General features: G+C 32.1%; 1 protein-coding gene across 1 annotated transcript; it reads right to left on the reverse strand.

Annotated features, from left to right (window-relative positions):
• LOC127710016 (ras-related C3 botulinum toxin substrate 2-like) lies at window positions 1-6,350 on the reverse strand. The gene is made up of 5 exons (XM_052215737.1): window positions 6,307-6,350; window positions 5,453-5,524; window positions 2,629-2,746; window positions 1,519-1,581; window positions 1-315 (listed from the first exon to the last, which is right to left on the reverse strand). The coding sequence occupies exons 1-5, from the start codon at window positions 6,339-6,341 to the stop codon at window positions 22-24; spliced, it is 582 nt and encodes a 193-aa protein (XP_052071697.1). The 5' UTR covers window positions 6,342-6,350; the 3' UTR covers window positions 1-21.
• Window positions 6,351-12,910: the final 6,560 nt, after the last annotated feature.

The raw sequence follows: 12,910 nt of genomic DNA on the forward strand, positions 1-12,910 counted from the left end.
ATTGTATCGTGCTGAACAATTTCACAACAAAATACACGGTCTGCGTTTTTGTTTGTGCTGAGATGGAAATAACACAGCCTTTATAGCCACTTCAAACACCAAATGCAGCCCTTCCTGAGTTTTGGCTGAACATTCTAAATATTTTACGGCATCGACTTTATTGGCTAAAGATTGTCCTTCACTGAATGATACAGTGTTATTATTTTTGTAAATATGTTTTGATTTTTGTGGTTCTCCGTCTTGTCGAATGTCAAGTTTTGTGCCCACTAAAATGACTGGTATTTCTGGACAGTGGTGACGGATTTCAGGAATCCACTGTAATACAATAAAGTAATTAAATGGCAATATTTAGTTTAGATGTAATATGAAATAACCTGCAACGTTGTATATGAGAGACCTACGTCATAAAGAACACAAATTTAAAACGGTCTTTACCTAATGACGATATTGATTGGGTGACATTTTATATTTTGAGGGGGAAATAAACGGTCTACTTGTCAGTGAATAATCTATTGGAATATGCTGTTTTCTTCAGTTACTGTAATAAAAATCTAAAAAAATCCAAATACTTTTGTTGTCGGTCAACTATTTTTTATTCGAACGAGTAGACAGCGCCTTAACATGTCTGGTATATTGTTTGATACCGGACGCATGACTATGACGTCATCCCGGCAAATTTTATGTAGGCCAATGTTAAAGGACAATACAGGTATCTCCTAATTCATTTGGTTTCTAATAAATATTGATTTAACCGACTGCATTGATGTGAATAATTTTTTTTCCATCCAAGACGTTCTTTTTGTTGTAAATAGAAATTCAAGGTTACGTTTAGATGTACATGTTGTAAGGGGTAGACTATTCTATTTTCAATGCAGAACAGAAACTTTCACAGATTTCACTCTCTTTTTTTCAAATAAACGATGCACTCTCAACAAAAATAGAAATAAAATAGAATTGATATCCAGTATGAACCGATTTTTATTTTTACATCGACGACAAATAAGCGGTCACTTTCACAACTAAAGTATATAATAATTATCTACTATATTCCTAACACAAGTCTGAGTCTGGGGCGCGTGACACATCTTTCTTGGATTTAAAAAATTCAAAAGGTAGAAACGGTTTGAATAAACTCATCAGAGATATAAGATTTAAAATTATGTACGCCAGCCACGCGTTTCGTCTACAAAAGACTCATCAGTTACCTTCGAATAAAATAAGTAGACAGAGCTTCGACAATTACATCCCGCTCTCTGCTTTTGAAGAAATTTTTCTGTGAAGATGTTTCGTAAATATCTGATTCAGATAAATATTATTTATATAAAACAGGGGACGAACAAATCTATTACAGAATTAATTCTTTGTTGAAAATGTTGTTAACAAGCAGACGTTTTGAATTCACTTTACAGTTCGATATTTATTATATGATAATACTTTACTTTCGAAACACTCATCAAAACACACCCTGCCTCGTTCAGTGTGGGTTTAATAAAAAAAAATACATCTGTAAATACTTACTCTGTCAGTAACATTTTCAAAACTTGTCCGATGAACAAGTGAAAAACATACAAGAACTACATCCTGAAATTGAAATATTGTATGATTATTAATGTTTTGTAGACAAACATTTTAAAACTTTCTTTAGTTACATATCTATATATATATATATATATATATATAATACGGTATCTATATTGATTAGTCTTCATCTTTTCAATTTAAGCGCTAATCTCAAATGCCGGCTGAAGTTTTGTATAGCAGCAGAAGCTTATCCTGTTAACGCTTCCGGTCTTGCATTGAATGAAGTTCAATCACTTATTTCAGTTTTTGTTTCTTTCTTTATATTCTAGATTGATTTAAGATATAGAAGATTGCTTAATTTTTGTTAAATAAATACTACAAAATGTATACGTGTATTATAAATCCATGACTTTTTACTTCCCGTGTGCATTATGTTTTTTCTTCATTCATGTTTATTATGTTTTATTAGTCTTCAGCGCGTGTAGTTTACCTCAGATTATGTCAGAGCTACATGTACGGAATAACAAATCAGAAAATTACTTAAAATAAATGGATTAAAAACTTCCAGAGATTGTTGACAGCACACGTAGTTTAAATATTGCAATGCTCTGACTAGGATGAGGATGGGAAGGGGTATGCTTTATACGAAAATATAATGTGAATTATAGTTTTCCGAGTTTGAGGTCATTACTTTAAAGAAATGCGGGTGCCTGACCGTTATTAAATATATGTATCAGAGCATAACGCAGAAAATGGTCACTTTCTAGGACAATCTGCTATCCTTCCGCAGCACCGGAAATAAAACCATATGTTTTCGGTTAGGCTTGTATTGAACAATCCTTATTTGTTGTATAGTATTTTGTTAACTTTTTCTTTTTAATGTTTTTTTTCTTTTTGGCAATGAGTTTTTTTTTACTTAATCTTTTTTTATAGCACTTTAGTATCTTTCATTCTGTTGTATTGTAAATTGCTTCAAAGCCGTAGAAAGAAAACATAATCAAAGAACAACTAACAGATTGTATTCAGGTGATATTACCGTTCCTTTATCTAAAATTTACATTCCTGTTCAATTTTGAACGGAAAATCTAGACAGACCCAAAAACTTACCGTTTGTGGATATGATAATGGGCGGAATCGATCGAAATCCTCTTGACCTGCTGTATCCCATAATCCTAACTCTACGTAAATGTCATTCACCTTTACGGTTGTTTTATAATTATCAAATCTACAATGAATATATTTAACATATTTAATGCATGTTCACTTTCATATAAAAATTAAAAAAATGAGATATGATTACCAATGAGACAACTTTTCACCAGAGAACAAATGATGTAGAAGTTAGCAACTATATGTCACCGTACGGCATTTAACATCGAGCAAAAATCCATACCAAATAGCAAGCAATCAAACGTCTCGACATGACATACGTTAAACAATAAATACGAGGAAACTAATGTGTCCATTTGACAAAAAAAATTTAATTAATAGTAATTTTCATATATAGAATAGAATAGAATAGAATAGAATATTTTTATTTCCCAAATTACAGGGCCCATAAAGGGCATAAAATCAGATACAATTGATTTACATAATTGGCTTTATATGTAAATTATATTATGTTTATATAATAATATATAAACATAATAAAGTTAAATGAAATTCAAAAATTTTTATATTTTTAAAAAGCTACTGAATTTCAATTTTGAAACAAATTCGCACTATTCTGAGTAAAGGATCGTCATTAACATTTGTGGGCATGTCATGTTTTTTCACAAACGTGGTTAGAATTACCAACCGGAATTTACAGAATTGTTTGTGCTTCAGAAGAGGATAATTTTTTATGATGAACTATAATTATTAGTACGTGTTTTCAACTGGTATCCAGAAATTATTTAAGATAGTTGACCGAATCTGGCATTATGTACAAAAGCGGGATTTTGCCTAGTACTGAAAATCATCAATTTTGATAAGTTGTCGTTATCTCTTATTTCTAGCCCATTAACAACATGAGAAGTTAATTAATTTGGTTTCTATAACTCAAGATATGGGACTGTTAAAATATTTTCCTTTTGTTTGACGTAACGATACCTAATTGTGCAAAAAGAGAGGCAGAGGATACCAAAGGGACATTGGAACTCATAAATAAAAAATAAACGGACAATGCCATGGCCAAAAAAGAAAAGACAAACAGACAAATAACAGTACACAAAACCAAACACTGAGCACCACGAACTCCACCTAAAACTGGGAGTGATATAAGGTGCTCCGGAAGGGTAAGCAGGTCCTGCTCAACATGTGGCACCAATTGCTACAGGTTTGTACGTGAGATATCAGCCATTGAAAGATGTGTACACTTCCCAATCAAATTTGCATATCCCATAATCTACACAACATTTGATATTTGAATGATGATGTAATATTATCATTAACTATAATGTATGCGAACAACTTTGAAACCTTGGTTATATATAGCAGGAAGGAATTATATTCAGTAGTAGATTTTATTATCTCTTGGCCTGGAGCATCACTGAAGAGACATGTATTGTCGAAATTGCGTATCATGTGTCGGTATTTATCAACGATGGCCATAACTTGAAAGTAAATCCATTGAAATTTAATCATAAGTTTAAGTATTTAACAACATCTCAGCCGAATTGTCGTAGAAACGTGCATCTCTAAAACATGTAAAAGGCCTAATGATCTAATAAATCTGATAAATAACAAGATCGAATTTTCCGTTAAAGTTGACCGACTCTTCGCAAAAATGCTGCAAAAAAGTACAACAAAAACACAGAACCCCATCGAAAACCCCAAAAGTGGAAGTCCATAAAATCCGACAAAAGTTAAACGCTATTAATCAACGGAACAAGTGAAAAACAACTACCACACTCCCACCTTGGCACAGGCATTTTCCAAAGAAAATGATGAGTTAAATCCTGGAATTGGAACATTATTGTGATATCTACTGCCGACATTCAACTTTGAGTTTTATTCAGAGTATTACTATGAGATAAGGAGTTGTCGTCTTGTACGTTCTGTTGGTAGTTTGTATGTAACCTGAGTATATATGTTTGTCAGTTGAGAACCACGATGGTTTATTATATACTATTTCTTATCATAACATTTTTAAGACACTTGAAAGTTGTTTCCATATTCAAACAGTCGATTAAATGTAAATAGAAAGTGATATCAAGAAAAAGCACTTCAGATGCATACACTTTATGAAGAGCTATTTTTATTATTTTCTAACGATCATGGAGCAGCTTGTTAAGCTATAAGTAATGTTTTCACAAAGTTTTAAAATTGTGAGGGGAAAAGATATGTTTACATTTACAGGGTATAAGTACTTTAAATCATAGACGTATTTCCCAGATATTTATACATACAATAAGTAACGGGAAGTTAAATTTGTAACGTATAAATTATAATAGATGATATTTTCTGCGAAATGTAACACGAAAACACCTTCCCTTTTAGAAGAACCCTGTCAATTCTCTATTACAAAACTTTGAATTTTTCAAAATACTTGGGATGCTTTACCACAGGAATATATTACATTAAATTTAGCTGTATTTGGTAAAACCTTTGAAAGTTAGTGTATTCAATGCTCTTCAACTTTATTTGGCATTTTAAACATTTTTGATTCGAGCGGCACTGATAAGTATCTCGTAGACGAAACGCGCGTCTGGTGTACACATTTTGTTCCATGCATCTAAGATGGGTTTATTAACTATTCTCCTGGCAGATATTTAAAACCATGCGGAACATATCGGTTGATTTTTCTACGTTAAACGGAGTAATAGTTTTTTATCTTAAACAAAATGATAATAGATAGGTTTGAGTAACTACAAAGAAGTAGAAATTAGTGTGGCCTTTTACTACAAATACATTTGAAATCGATGATGAGTAAAATAAAATATGTGCTTACATTGTTGGAAGATAATCGTCATTGAAAGTATTAGTTGAATAGCACATCAATAAACACGTTTTCCCAACATCTCTGAAAAAGAAATAAAAGTATCTTTAATTCCTATTTTAATGCAATTCGTTGTATAGTAGATGTTGATTACTATTGGGTCATATTTCGTAAAATGTCCTAGATTTGTAAGGAATTACCCATAGTTCTTTAGATTCCGTAACGGCTAATGATTAAATAGAATATACATTGTTAATTACAACATGACATACATTATTTGGATTCTAATTAAAAAATATGCAAATGACAAGAATTTGTCTTTTTTGTGTTCAAATTATCATATGTCATATTTTTTTTCTGTCCATCATCGTGTAATGTGTACTGCATTTGTTTACATGAAAGATATCCCAGAAATCATCGTGTACTGTGTACTACATTTATTTACATGGAAGATATTCCAGAATGAAACAAGTAACGTCATATCAGAATTTTCCATATTCGCATTGTTTTCTGCTCTGACATTTTAAGTATTTGACGTATATATCCAACATTTCATATTGATATAGTGAAAGCTTCTTTTCCTCAACACATTACGTAAAAATGAGGAATATTTTGGAAGGGTCTAGCTGACGTTGGGATTTCATCTTAAATTGAATCAAATGATAACAACGAATGAATGATTTAAAGATCGAGATTATATACAACATAAAATATAAAACTGAGACTCTCTGAAAAAAAAACCAGTTTAATGAACAAACTGTAAAGAAAACTTTAAGAGAATTTTTTTCATATAATTATATGCCAGGTAATCGTTTTCCTTTAGATATTCGTACGAATAAAGAAAACATATTAGAATGTTTACTCACCCGTCACCGACTACAACACATTTGATATGTTGCATTTTAAACTTTTTTATAGATAAAACAATGTATTACTTCCTCAGTCCAATTCTTAAATTTATTGATATTTTCTATATTTACTTTTAACTTGATAATTTTTTCCAGGATTCAGTGAAACTATTGTTGATAAGTGCTTTATAGTTGTACAAGTTCATGTAAATATAAAAATGATTAATTGAATTCACATGGGAAAAAATATCTATTTCAATAAAACAGGAAATGAAACTGATATAAAAAATTTGAATAAGCAGGTATGAATAATTAAAATTTTAAATATAAAGTTAACATCTAATTGAAATGGCGTTTTTGGGGTAGGTGTTGTTTTATTTTCAATTCTTTAACTGTAATCGCACATTTATGGGTTGCAGCCATTTAGTAAATATGGCAGATCACTTTTAAGTACGAAATGTTAACTTAGGATTTACGGTAAATAGTAGCCAATGGAAAAAATATAAATTTAAAAGTCATATGCAAGCCTTGATTGTTATTTGCAAATATTTCATAAATATAAAGAACAAATAAACAGCGTAGCCTTTGATAGTATCTGAAATAGAAACGGAACGATTTTTATCACACTTATTATATCAAATATTCAAGAGATTTGCAATCAATTCAACAGAAATAATCTTGAATTTGGAAACCAATACACAGTGACTGCATTAAACACTGATTCTATATTATAAGTTATCTACGTTCATATCCGTAGATATGGGTATTTTAACACCCTGAAGTATCTAAGTACACCCTGAGGTGCAGCCGAAGGGTGTACAGGGTACTGAAGGGTGTTAAAATATCCATATCTACGGATATGAACGTAGATAACGAATTTATCCCCGGTCTTAGTCTAAATCTGGCGATTTTTAGAGAAATTCGACCACAAAGGTAAACGTGAAAGCAACGTTTTTTTCATTTTTTAAATATCTTTTATTGAAATTTGGGAATTTGACATATTTTAAACGGGGTGTAGGGTACTACCTTTGGTAGAACCCTACAGGTAGACAAATATAAGACGTTTTTAAACTAGAGACAGAGAAACTGAAATGGGTCGAATTTGGCTCGCAATGTTGTGAGAGTTACATCATAAACGGTGTGACGTCAACGTGGGTCATTTGCATAGCTAGGTCAGTAGTACCATTCATTGACAATGTGGCTGCATAGTGATGCATTTACTAAAATGAGTGCAAATAATCGATATAATAAGATAAAATCGTTAGTGGATTAAATATTTAATTATACAGACATCATGGAAAATCTACAAAATTCGATATTTCATAAGGAACAACCATGGAACTAAGGAAAACGCGCGTAAAATTCCCCGATGTAATGGGTAGCAACGTCCGGGGATATGGGTTAGCAACACCCAGGGGCTATGGGTTTTGTAACGACGTACGTTAACCAATCAGAATCCTAGAAATATACTAAGCCGGGGATAAATGGGTTTACTTAACTTGTAACCGAAAATAGTCTATGCTTATTCAGGACGACAACGAAATCAACATAAACCAGTATGCTCTTAGGTTATGCTGTTACACCACGGCCCTATGTAAGTTTGAGGACTGAGCGCTCAAAATCCTTATCCCGTCTTAAGTCCGGAAGGAGTCTATCATTCGGTAGTTGTCGATTGTTCCTACCTCTCATATTTGTCTTTTGTGTATTTTTATACATAAAACATACATGTATCATGTTTTCTGGTTAAACCTTTTTCATACTTTGTCGGGGGTTATATAGCTTAATTAGTTAAGGGCAATTATTTGCATTACAAAAAGTCACATATAGACCCTGCATAGATTTATTGCAGCAATCCACAATGTAAAAGAACACTCTTAAAATAATGGCTTTAACGTTTTAATTCTGACCAGACTTGATTTTCTATCAATAATTCTACCATACAGCGAAACGGACCCCCTTCCCTCCGCTTTTAGCATGAGTTTTGATGTCAAAGTCAATTTGACCACATTTGTATTATACATGTTTATTCAATATCCACTGAGATTCAATTACTAATATCTCCTATAGAGAACAACATATGTTTTGGTGATTATTTTTAGCAATTCGTTTCTACCATAAGAGTAACTGTTGTCCAGAGTTGTTTGGCAGAGATAACACCGGTTGTCGCTATAAACAATGATAGCATGGACCGATCAATAGGTCTATAATGAACACTAAAACTCTTTACATTCGTCCTTTATTTTGCCTTTACAACATTTTTATTTGAGTGTCATTGTTGAGAATTGTGTAGACGAGACGTGTTTCCAGCGTACACAATTTTAAACCTGGTATCTATGATGAGTTTTCTAGTGTCGGCAAGTTTACTAAAAGTCTATTTAGTCCTTTCTGATCACGCGTATAGTGTTCTTTTATTTGTCTTTGTAAATTATTAACCTTTACTGTTTAATCTATTTTTTGTGATATCCTTTCGGCGTGGGTCGGTTATTATGTTTCCCGCCAATGTGTTTTGCTGTGGTCATTTTTTGTATTCTTGTCTTTCATTTTTGCTTATGTGCTTTGTCTATATGTTATTTTGTTTTTCTTTGTTGACATATTTGTTTGTTTTTATAGAGTTTATGATTATAACACAATGTTGATTGTTGTTCCCCTATTTTTGACATTTTTACCTATTATGTCTGTTTGTTTTGTTCACACATTGTTGTCAATATAATGGAATTGTATGCGACTGTCATACAAGTGAGAGGTGTAGCTTGCTACAAAACATAGATTCAATCCACCATTTTCTACATAAGGAAATGTCTGTACCAAGTCAGGAATATGACAGTTGTTTTCTATTCGTTTGATGTGTTTGAGCTTTTGATTTTGCCATTTGATAAGGGACTTTCCATTTTGAATTCGGTATTTTTGTTATTTTACTTTTTATCTGTAATATGAATTGATATATGTAAAAACCTATAAAAACAATCTACATAGATTGACAGGGCAAGGGATATTAATATGATCACTTGGAGTTCTCCAACCCTGCAGTAAAATCCATGCTTAGATAAGTATCAATTTGGCTAAGTTTTATAAGGTCTGTAGAACTGTGGATGTTTCATCCGATTCCTTGCTCAGGGAGGGTGTAAAGCTCTTGTAATCAAACAAACTCTTGTAACAACTCTTTGAGGGGATACGATTCCTCGTTCAGGGAGAGTGTAACGATCTTTTACGTAAACGAACCCTTGTTACAACTCCTTAAGGTGATCCGATTCCTCGTTCAGGGAGAATGTAACGCTTTTTTACGTAAACAAACCTTAGAACAATTCTTTGAAGGAATCCGATTCCTCTTTGATATAGAGTGTAACGCTCTTTTACGTAAACGACCCTTATAACAATTCTTTGACCAGATCCGATTCATCGTTTAGATAGTGTTACGGCCAGAAATCACCTTTAAACTGTAGCCAACAGACACAAATCAGTAATAAAATTTAACAAGATTTATTATACAATTTTACAAGAAATATTATACAAATCGAAATGTCAACTTAACTGTTAAAATATATGTCCGATCTTTTGTCTTTTCTTTATCCGGAATTCTTCTCTTCACTGTAACGAAATCCAAACAGAATATTATGTCCAGTAGTTACAATCTAGTATGATTTTCGTAAATAAAAATGTCAACTCCAGAGAACTTCTGAGAATATTAATGTCTAATCTGAAAGTCTAACTTTAGTGTCTATATATATAAAGTTGTGGCCGAAATCTCTAGAACACTGTAGAAGGGAAACTCCTAGAAACTGTAGAACGGTAACTTCTGGAATACGGTAGAATTTTAAATTACACATCGTAGATAATGATCATTCCAGAATTAATATTTAAGTCAAATAGAAAGTTCTATTCATCAGTATCTATGATTGTTCCAGTGATTTCTAAACTGCATAATTATATCATTATTTTGTAAACAACTATAAATAATATGTTAGCATATTATACATGTTATAAGGCCAAACAAAAAAAAATTAGGCCAAGATAAATAAACATAATAATTACAATATCATACCAATAGAGTGTAACGCTCTTTTAAGTAAACGAATCCTTGTAACAACTCTTTGTGTCGATCTGATTCCTCATTCAGACAAAGTGTAAATAGAAATAAGACGATGTGGTATGAGTGCCAATGAGACAACTCTCCATCCAAGTAATAATGTGTAAAAAGTAAACAATTATAGGTCAAAGTACGGCCCTCAACACGGAGCCTTGGATCACACCGAACAGCAAGCTATAAGGGCCACAAAAAGACTAGTGTAAAACAATTCAAACAGGAAAACCAACGGTCTAATCTATATAAAAAACGCGAAACGAGAAACACTTAAGAACCACATCAACAAACGGCAACCACTGAAACAGGTTCCTGACTTAGGACAGTTGCAAAAAATTCAGCATGTTTAAACGTTTTAACAGGCGCCAACCTTCACCCTAACCTGAAATAGTAGTGTAACCTTATAACATAGAAAGACACACTATAAAATAGCAACTGAAATGGCTTACCTCAATCAAAAAGACATATTAACAAAAACAATTAAACATACACTGAACAGATAAATTTTATCTATGACACAATATTAAATACAATATTGAATAAAAAAGGGGGATGTAAAACAATATCAAAAAGACAACTATAATTTTGGACAAAATGACGTTAAATAAAATGACGTACACAGGTAAATTTAAATATAATAATTTTGTTGTTAGGAGGACGAAAATATGTTTTACAAAATAAATGATTTTGTTGTTCATAGTACGAGAACAGCAGTGAAAATTTATCGTCATACTAAATACTTACAAAGGTGGTACATATTAAAAATAGCGAGACGAGATATAACACAAAATAAGTAAACATTGAATAACAAAAATGTATCGCTTTTTTACGTAAACAAACACTAATAACAACTTTTTGAGGGGATCCGATTCCTCGTTCAGGGAGAGTGTAACGCTCTTTTACGTAAACGAACCCTTTAAACAATTCTTTGAGGGGATCCGATTCCTCGTTCAGGGAGAGTGTAACGCTCTTTTACGTAAACGAACCCTTAGAACAATTCTTTAAGGGGATCCGATTTCCGTTTCAATTAGAGTTTAACGCTCTTTTACGTAAACGAATCCTTGAAACAACTCTTTGAGGAGACCCGATTCCTTGTTCAGATAATGTGTAAAGCTCTTTTACATAAACGAATCTTTGTAACAACTCTTTGTTGATATCCGATTCTTTTACATAAACAAATCTTTGTAACAACTCTTTGTTGATATCCGATTCTTCGTTCAGAAAGAGTGTAACGCTCTTTTACGTAAACGAACCCTTTGAACAGTTATTTGATGGGATCAGATTCCTCGTCTAGATAGAATATAACGCTTTTCACGTAAACAAACCCTTGTAACAACTCTTTGAGGATATCCGATTCCTCGTTCAGATAGACTGTAAGGCTTTTTTACGGAAACAGCACTTTTAACAATTCTTTGGTGAGATCCAATTCCTCGTTCAGATAGAGTGTATCGCTCTTTTACGTAAACGACCCTTGTAACAATTTTTTGATGATATCGGATTCATTGTTGAGATAGAGTGCAACGCTCTTTTTGTAAACGAATCCTTGGAACAATTCTTTGTAGGGTTCTGAAGATGCATTTACGTGAATTGTTCTTCAAAAACAGACAATCATCATTTCCGAAACAATTTAATTCTGCATGTATATGCAGTATTAAATTATTTATCCAATAGATTGGATTTTTTATCGATCCGTTTCTAGTAAGAGCCCTTTGATTTAAAGCTGTGCAAGGTAGCATTTTTTTTAACAATTTTAATTCAAAACGAAAGACAATAGTTTATTTGATTCTAGGGTTTCATTTTTAACCTTTTCATCGTTGTTGTTTAGATTGTTTTCCGTCTACATGAAATAATACCTGCATTGCTTTTTTTATCATTCATAGCCGTAATATTTGTATTATATCTTGCTTACTTGAAATACTGTTTAAATTAATTGTTAGTTTATCTCTGTCGTAAAACCTCATACATCGAGTTAAAATGAGCCATTGACAGTTCTTTTTCAGATTACGACCCACCATCCGCCCCAGTGGTAGGAAAGTGTGTATTAGACTTTGGATTTTTAATAACATGTATAATGGCAGCGAACATCGCTGAACAAAAATGATGTGTCAAAATGCGCATCTGGTGCAGTAAAGTATTACCGTTTAAGTTTTAAGGATGTTCGCTTGTCTTGTTTGTGTCTTTTTGTCAGATATTTGGAATCCTCTGGTTTTATCCATGTGATGCCATTAAATCATTTTGCCATCTAACCACTATTTTTCTTTCGTAATTTTAATACATATAGGTCTAGCCATATTTGAAAATTTTATAGATTTCTTGTTCTTTTTTTTCATAGTTTTTGAAAGAAACAAAATGTAAATTGATAATAAAATCAGGTTTAATCCACCATTTTCTACATAAGAAAATGTCTGTACTAAGTCAGGAATATGACAGTTGTTATCCATTCGTTTGATGTGTTTGAGTTTTTGATTAGGGACTTTCCGTTTTAAATTTCCTCGGAGTTCGGTATTATTGTTATTCTACTTTTCATTAAAAATCTAGAGAAAA

The sequence above is a fragment of the Mytilus californianus genome, unplaced genomic scaffold (assembly GCF_021869535.1).
Source record: "Mytilus californianus isolate M0D057914Y unplaced genomic scaffold, xbMytCali1.0.p SCAF_7, whole genome shotgun sequence".
NCBI classification, from domain to species: Eukaryota; Metazoa; Mollusca; class Bivalvia; order Mytilida; family Mytilidae; genus Mytilus; species Mytilus californianus.